The sequence below is a fragment of the Centropristis striata genome, chromosome 9, assembly GCF_030273125.1.
Source record: "Centropristis striata isolate RG_2023a ecotype Rhode Island chromosome 9, C.striata_1.0, whole genome shotgun sequence".
Lineage (NCBI taxonomy): Eukaryota > Metazoa > Chordata > Actinopteri > Perciformes > Serranidae > Centropristis > Centropristis striata.
Genome location: NC_081525.1, coordinates 30014665 through 30023224, shown reverse-complemented (window position 1 = coordinate 30023224; position 8560 = coordinate 30014665). Strand labels below are relative to the sequence as shown.

The following is an 8560-nucleotide window of genomic DNA, read 5'->3' as shown; positions in this document are numbered from 1 at the left end:
AGGAAAAAACTTAAGAAGAAAGTTAAGAAAAGAATAAAGAAAATATAATAATTTTTTCATCATTCATTTCAGTTTTTCAAATCTTATCAAATTTTGTCTTAAGAAAGATTAAAAAAAAGTGGCACATAAGAAGCATTTTTCCTTAAGAATGCTTTGTGAATCCTGCCCCTGGGCGCTAACATGCTAACTTACTTCCGGGTTTTAGAACTCATTCCTGTGGCACCCTATTCACAACATTTCAGATTATATTTTAACACTACTTATTATAATGTGATTTCAATCTACAAATAAACATTCTCAACTAATTGCACATTTGTACAATAACTATAGGGTGGATTCGGGTAATGTGGGACACTTGGTAATGTGGGACACTTAAGGTTTGACTGGTTCATTTCCTGCTTAAAGTAAATATAGTCATCAAAACCTTTATTATTGGTCTAGCATAGGTGTCATGTGACTGAAATTACATAAAATATTTTTAAATTTAGAAAAATATAACAAAGTCAAAATTGCAAAAAGTGTCCCACATTACCCAAATTCACCCTATTTTGAATAAAGCCTGTCCACTGCTTTTTGAATGTTTTTTAATCTAGCTACCATAATAGCTAGCTAGTGAGCTAGCTCACTTAGCCTGTATAGCTTACATAAGCCAGCATCATCTATTTCAGGGATGGGCAACTTAAATGCTGGAGGGGCCCACAAGTTTTCATGGACACTACCACAGGGCCACATATAGGACCGTGCACTTAACCAGATATGATGAAACTGCAATTTTAAATATGTTTACAGTGCTCAAATGCATGTATAAAAGTAAATAAGAATACAAAAGGTTAAAAAAAAAGCAAAAGCAAAATAAAAAATAACCACTTACTGTGATTTTTTTTTTCAGTGCAAGGACAGCAGACCAACATTACTGCACTTTTAAGATTTCATGCTCAAATGCATTTGGTTGTACTGAGGGCCCCTTTAAGTGAGGGTGCGGGCCGTATTCAGCCCCCGGGCCTCCGGTTGCCCATTCCTGGTCTATTTAAACTCCTTTGACACTTGCTAGTTTCTGGCAAACTTTTCCACTGCAGTTTTCTCTTAAACTAGCATGAACGAGTAAGTAGAGGTAACTACATGTGGACGTGTGTTTCCAAGTTTGAGAAATATAGGGCAGACTGTGATCTGATATATGAATTTACAATACTATAGCCAGCAATATCAACCAAGAGTTATTAGACAAAAATGGGCATGCTGCATAAATTCAATACTATATATGAAGTAATATATTTGTCCTGTCTGTTTGTTAGTCCAGAGCAAGTTATCTGACCACTGCAATACTGCAATTCAAGTTACACCAAGAAATTCATAAATGTCATATATTACCCACAAAAAATAACACTTAATGTAACAAATCAATGAAATGCTACAAATACAAAAAAATAACAAGCATATATATTTTGTTGTACCGTGACAAGATACAGAAATCCAGAAACTCGATCGATTTCAACTCATTATTTTTCATAGCAATGGATAACAGCTCAGCAAAAAGTACGCTCTGTAATATGAAACATTAATATATTTAGCAGAAATACTTTAACACAAACATTAGTGTAAACAGTACACGTGGCTGGCAAGCATTTTTGTCCTCTGAACATACAATACAGTACAAAAAATATAACCTTCCAGAAGAAGTTATAAGAATCTCTGACATTTATAATACAAATGATTTGAAAGAAATAATTAATTAACCCCTACATTGTCAATTACTGCAGCAGCAGCAAATTAAGACATTCACTTTTCCATGACCTTAAATCCATCCATCATGCCCCCCCCCCCCCCCCCCCCCTATTGGTTTGTTGTTTTTTTTTCAATAATCCTCTATCTTTTTCTTCTTCTTTTTTTTCATCTCATACTCTTTAATTTAACCCAGAAAATCCATTACACGAAGGTTCCCAACCTATTTCTGGCTAGGACCAACTTTTGTATTGATTGTTCCATTTCTTTGTCTAAACTTATAAAGCCAGGGTTTTTGTAAACTGTATTGTCAGAATTTAAACATAGTTTTGTAAAACTGCTTACAAAAAAACCCCCTTGTTTCATTAAAATGGGTTCCACACACAGACCTTTATGTTATCTCTGCTGGCACATTTAAAATGACATTCTAGTGTACATTCCTGTGGAGTTAGCTTTGTCCCAAAATGTTCAAACAACACTTTTTCAAATTCGAACAAAAAATAGTAATCAAAACATCACATACAATATTTAAACAAAAAAATTAAGTCAAAGACAATATTCAAAACTTGCAATCAAGTGTAATTGCAAAAGAAATCTGTCTTTAAGTCTTTGAATAACTGTTTTTTGTTTGTTTTCGGCTGGTTTTGCACTTGCGATTCTGGTTTTGATTTTGTGATTCTGTCTTTGTGTTTGTTTGTTTCGGAGCAGACTGTGGAGAATTTCTGGTGGTGAAGGGAGTGGTAATTAGGAGATCCGACTCATAAAAGTGTAAGTATTGGACGTGTTTATTGTCTTGATCTTTTGCTGTTTTGTTGTGTTAATGCACAAATAAGACTAGGCTCTACTAGTGGATATGTAAGGTTAGCGAGCTAATTGACCATTTGCAAAAGCCCCGCCCCCTTAGTTACTGTTGCTATGTACATCAAGCTCCCAGGACTGTCAGCAGCCATGGTGCAGATGGGCAATGCTTGTGTTAGCGATTCTTTTTGGAGTGATACCTCCGGGAGGTAGGCTGCCCATTCACAAAATGCTACGAAGATTAAGGTAAAATAAGTTTATAATGGCCTGTTGGGATGTTATGTTCAACACTGACAAATATATTACAGGGCTGTAAGTTAACGTTTTTTGCTCATAGCACATGGTGCCACAGATGTAAATAGTTTTGTGGCAGAATCCACAAAATCTCTAGCATCTGTATGTAGTTACAAACACTCTGTAGGCTACACTCTAGAAAACATGTAAAATAAGGTGACACTGGTGTTAAGATGGTAAATCATCCACAGCACAGACTTAAGCTCCTAGCAACATTGCTAGCTAGCTTAGAGTGCTAATTTTAGTTTTATTACTCCGAGTGCAGAACTAGTCCAACAAACTTATGTGAATGATACCGTCTGTAAAATTAGCATATCTGAGCGTGAATCATGAACCTGTCCAGGCATTTTTGAAAAAATCAGTATGTTATTTTCTCAGTTACCCAGCAGCACTTACACTGCAGTCTAACAGTGTCAGCTTTTTCTGCAGTTTAGATATTTAGCTGATGCACCTGATCAAAGTAGATGCTAATGACAGTTGATGGATGCAGTGGCGCAGACATGGACACTTTCAAATTATCTTACCAACCATTTGTCCCCCTTCATGTACCCTTTAAATTGTTTTAACATGAAAAGCAGGTTTCATCTTTCATCTTCACTTCTCCATCTTCTGCCTCTGCCTCAACAACAGCAGCTCCATTGCTGAGCGGCGCATCACTCAGGGTGCTGCGGAGGGTCAACCGGGTGACACTGAGCGAGTGTTTTCTGGGAGTGATGTTATGTGGCCGATGGCACATGACCTCCTTGAACATTTCTCTAAAGCGGGTGGACATGAGGTTGTACAGGATCGGGTTGACTGCTGAGCTAAGGTAGAAAAATACTCCGGAGATGAGGTGCACATACTCGAAGATTTCCAGGTGGTTGACAGTCCATTCATTGATGAAGCTCCACATGAGACGGTCGGTGTGAAATGGTGCCCAGCAGATCCCGAAAACCACCACTAAAACAACTAAAACAGCAACAGAGAGGAAGAGACAATGGCAAACATGGTGACATTTTAGAAGCAGAACATTGAATGATGTTGATAAATCTGCCCCTGAAAAACCACGTAGCATCAGAAAAACCCCAGTGATATATTAACACCACTCAGTTCCTGTACCTGTGTAACCTGGATTTAGTTACTGCCACAAGACTAGCAGCAGATTTCAGTCTATTGTTTTTAATAGGAGAAATCAAAGTGAGTACCGATTACGACCCAGTATTTTGTCAGTAATGTGGTTATGAAATGCATGGGTTTAATTGATATATTTTGCCAGTGGTAACGTTAATATTGTAAGTTAGAATTTATTACTTAGACAGCTTGAGTTTCAAGTTCATTTGGTGCTTTTCCTGTAGGCTACTACTTGTGCTCGTTGAGTCCTAACATTGGTCCATTATTAGAGACTTAGGCCCTGTTTACAGGAAGACGCTTGCAGGTAAAAATGACAAAATATTCAGCGGAAGTGCCTTTCGTTTAGACGGCGACGGCGTTTTTGGGGCTTAAAAACGCAAAAATGTGAAACCACCCTGCAGAGTGTAAAACTTGTATCCGTAGCGTGTCCGTCTACACTGCCAAGATGCAAAACTCTGCTCAGATCTGCTCATGTCACGTACGCGTTAACGTCACATACATGTGCCAGTACAGGGAAATAAACAAACATGTGGGATTATTTCCATGCGTCGGACCTTCAAGCTGCTCTGGCAGCTCTGATAAACATACTGGAGTCTTTCCACCAAATGTACAGGATATGTACAGATAGTTTTAGTGAACAGAGAAGGATCTGGAATTACCTCTATCACATTTTGGATGCACCAATTGGTCGGAGGCGAGCCAGACGGCTTTGGACGAGACCTGGGAGATCTAGTGGATGGTGGAGAACTTTGTGGAAGGAGTAGCTGATGAAAATGCGTGGCGGGAAAACTTCCACATGCCCAAAGATGCTCTTATCGCTTTAACTGATGCCGCCTGGCATGCATACCCAATCCAATTCACACACTTTTGCGTCACCGTATGCACGCAGATTTCCTCCCGAAAACGCTCGTCTAAACGCGACACCACTTTTGTGTCTTCTGTTCAGACCGTCATCATGTAAACGTAGCCTTAGAGTATCCAACAATGGGGAACTGTAGTCATTAAGCCTATATGTAAAGACCTGCTGCTGGCATAATTGTTGACATGCTCGATTCCCTCTGCAGAGCCCTGCATGATGAGAAGTCAAGACATAACTATGTAGACAACTGAATTATCTCCTCAACCCTTGTGCCTGTGCAGGACACAGAGCATGTACATTAATGCCACATTATACTAATATAAGGTATAGATAAATACCCTCACATGGCTCATGTTTATGCACCATGGAAGACTCGCCTCTACATTGGCTTTCAACTTCACCTCTGAGCTATACAAAAGCATGTGAGCCACATCATTAGGCTGACAAACCCTGTTCCATGGACGTGTCTTGGTTTCAAATGAACAAGAAGGGCATTATATCTGCATGCTTGGTGTCACCTTTTATTATCATCCACGTCCATACGCAGCTTTTAAGCATCTGAATGACATGTTGTGGAGAAATGTGATGCCACATGGCTAACATTTATAAACATAGACAGTTTTGACAGAGAAGATTTATCAGATTTTTTTTTTAAATTGGAATAAAATGGAATTTATATATACAACACTTTTTCAAGTGTCCACAAGTGTCATGAATAATGGGGGGAAAAGTGGTCTCCACATGCTATATATATTGATCGTTTTGCATGTGTACGACCTTTACTTGCAACCTCTCCTGTCCTCTCCTCTCTGCTCTGTGTAAACTGCAGTTCCATCTGATTTCAAGTGAATATCATGTGATCAGCAGAATCGATCCTGACTTCGCAGTGTGGCTTTCTACGATAAATGTTGTCTTCTAAAGAAAACATACGTTCACCACCAAGGCAAATTCATTGTAAATGAGAACATAATTGGCAATAATCCTGTTCTTTCAATTCAAAATCTAATCTAATGTGAACTTTGCCCTCACATGGTAGGATCTTTTCTTGCTGCTGGCCTCCCTAGAATGCATCTTGCGAAGGATTTGACACTTCTCAAAAATAATATGAGCTGATAACTCCGCTCAGTGTGCTAGTTAGAGCTAGTTAGCTCTAGGCTATGAGCTAGTTTTGACACAGTGGCCTCTCGGTGCAATATCATGTGACGCAAACTGTCCCAAAAAACATTTTCCCATACAGAATCATTAGAAGACAATCAAAGGCTAAATACATTTTTCCGAGCACCCAAGAAAAGATTTGTTTTATACTCACATAACATTTTAGTGACCTGCCGGCGACGTGCCTTCTGCTGCTGTTTCCGGATGTTACAGAAGCTGTCCTGTCCAAAGTCCGTCTTTGCCTCCAGTGTCTGACGCATCTTCTCCCGCTTCAGCTGCAACCCAATGAGCATGTAGAGAGCGCTGATGGTGAGCATGGGCAGAATGAAAAACAGTAAGGTGGTCACTTGGATGGTCACGTTGTACATCCAGCGCGGTTTCACAATTGTACAGATCGCTGAGTCAGGGATCTGCACAGTTACGTTCCAAGCAGGGCCGGTGGAGCAACTGTGAAGGACATCGATCCCGTGCAGACTCGTGTTTGGCAAAGCACACAACACCGACACACCCCACACCGTAAGGATGACCCGCTTGGCATGGGTGCGTGTTACAACATACTTTGCACGTAGCGGGTGCACCACAGCGATATAACGTTCCACGCTCAGAGCTGTGACATTGAGGATAGATGCCAAGCAAACTGTCTCAAATATGAAAGTTTTAAAGTAGCAGCCAGCCTCTCCAAAGAGAAAGGGGTAGTTCTGCCACAGCTCATACAGCTCTAACGGCATGCCCAGCAGCAGCACCAGCAGGTCCGACACGGCCAGGCTGAACAAGTAGTAGTTTGTTGGCGTCCACATCACTTTGTTGCGTGCAATGACAGTGCACGTCAGCAAATTCCCCACTACACCTACCAGGAAGATGACTAGGTAGATGAGGCAGACGGGAAGGAACACAGGTGATCGACGAGGCCCCAGGGAATTTTCCAGGTACTCTTGCTCTGTCATACATGCAGAATCCAGATCATCAATGTGGCTTCCGTTAAGGCCAAGGGTCTGGTTGACGCACTTGTCCTCCAGAGGACAAAGCCATCCACCTTTTTCAACCATTAGATCAAAAGAGCAGTTGGAAGCTGACATCGCGTTGAAGTCAGATCTGAGAAGAAAAAACATTTATATGGACTTCAAATTGATTTCTAATCATAGTTCTGACAAAGTTCTGTAAGTCACTGCAGATGTAAATGTCAGCACTAATGAGGAAGGATTAGTTTCACATCTTAACACTCATCTATCTCTATCATGTTTCCTGAACAATTTCCCAAACGCTCAATTAGATCAACTATGACTGATGTTTCTGCCAGGGAGTTTTGAATTAACTTCTGACAATGAACAGTGATTGAATAAGCTTGAATTGCCATCTTCCCTTGTAGTAAAACTTAAAATCTTCACAAGCTTTGTCACGCTGCATCAGTAAGCACAAATATGCAGACTTTCACTTACAAATGAGAAATCTTCTGATGTAATACACATGAAATGTTTTAATATTTTCAATATATGAAATCACACTGTTTAATGTGAAAGGGGAATAGCTGGTGAACATTGTGGAGCACTTTGTTGCTTTAGTAACAGATGTTTTTCTCTGAAGTTGATGGAGACCAAAGTAGAGCTGAAAGGAGCATAAATATTGGACTTAAATGCAGCTGAAACAATAAGTCAAATGACTGCTGATGTTGCAGTGTTGTCTTTACAGCTTGTTGCACAGTTACAATGTGGCACATAAATAAAAGATGAGTTAAGGCGTTTTTAAAATGGATCACAAACATGTAGTTCCCTTTCAAAAAAGTGGTTTGTAAAAAGTTTAAGGGCCTTTTTCTGGTTATGGTTAAATACAGTTTGGGTTAGTATTTATGGCTAAAGTGCATAAGTAAGGGACATGTCACCCAGTGCAACAGAGTGGCTCATTGATAGCAGTTGTAGAAGGAAAGGAATTAACTTTTTTTAAATTATTATTATCAAAGGTCTTATGTGAACCTCTTTATTCTATAACCTTAACCTTTTCAAACTCTGTGGGAGGTGAGTGAGTGGAACAGATCAGGGCTTTGAGTCAGTACATAATAAATGGAAGTGTGATTGAACTCCATTCTAGAAAATGCACAGCATGTGCACAAGGCACTGAGTCACCACATTAAAGTGGCCTTCGATGGTACGTGTAATAGTACTATGTACCTTAACATGCTGCAAGGAGCAAAATTCTTCTTTTTTTTTTACCTAAAACTGGAAGTTGCAGAGTAAAATGTCTGATATGTTGGCAGTATTTTGCTTAAAGGGATGGCTCAACATTTTAAGGATGGAGGTATAACTTGTTATTTAATAAGTTTTAAAGGTGTTGGTAGGTTACCTTCAGGCAGAACCAGGCTAGTTTTCTCTAACCTTTAGTCCACTCCTTGTGCATTACAGTAGAAGGGACAAATCAGCAGATTCTCAAAGCAGTTTGTACTTGAGATGAACTTTACCTGCTTTTCAAAGGAACCCACATCCTAAAGCAGCGACTGATCATATATTAAATCTTTGTAGGCTTTTGAAGTTCCAATTGGAGGAAAGTCATATGGTAATAATTGCATTCCAGGGGCTTTATAGGAACTTGGGCAAGATAAAAGTTAAAAACATCAGTCATGTTGATAATTCCAAC

The 8560-nt window shown here is 39.6% G+C and overlaps 1 protein-coding gene across 1 annotated transcript; it reads right to left on the bottom strand.

The window, feature by feature from the left end:
* Positions 1 to 3373: 3373 nt before the first annotated feature.
* On the bottom strand, positions 3374 to 7011 carry nmur1a (neuromedin U receptor 1a). Its single transcript, XM_059341572.1, has 2 exons — positions 6090 to 7011; positions 3374 to 3759 (listed from the first exon to the last, which is right to left on the bottom strand). The coding sequence occupies exons 1-2, from the start codon at positions 7009 to 7011 to the stop codon at positions 3374 to 3376; spliced, it is 1308 nt and encodes a 435-aa protein (XP_059197555.1).
* Positions 7012 to 8560: the final 1549 nt, after the last annotated feature.

Bases quoted from the DNA above. Each gene is read 5' to 3' on its own strand.
- nmur1a (XM_059341572.1), bottom strand. From the start codon at position 7,011: ATGTCAGCTTCCAACTGCTCTTTTGATCTAATGGTTGAAAAAGGTGGA. The intron at 3,760-6,089 runs GTGAGTATAAAA...TTGCTGTTTTAG, and splicing joins GCAGGTCACTAAAATGTTAT to TTGTTTTAGTGGTGGTTTTC.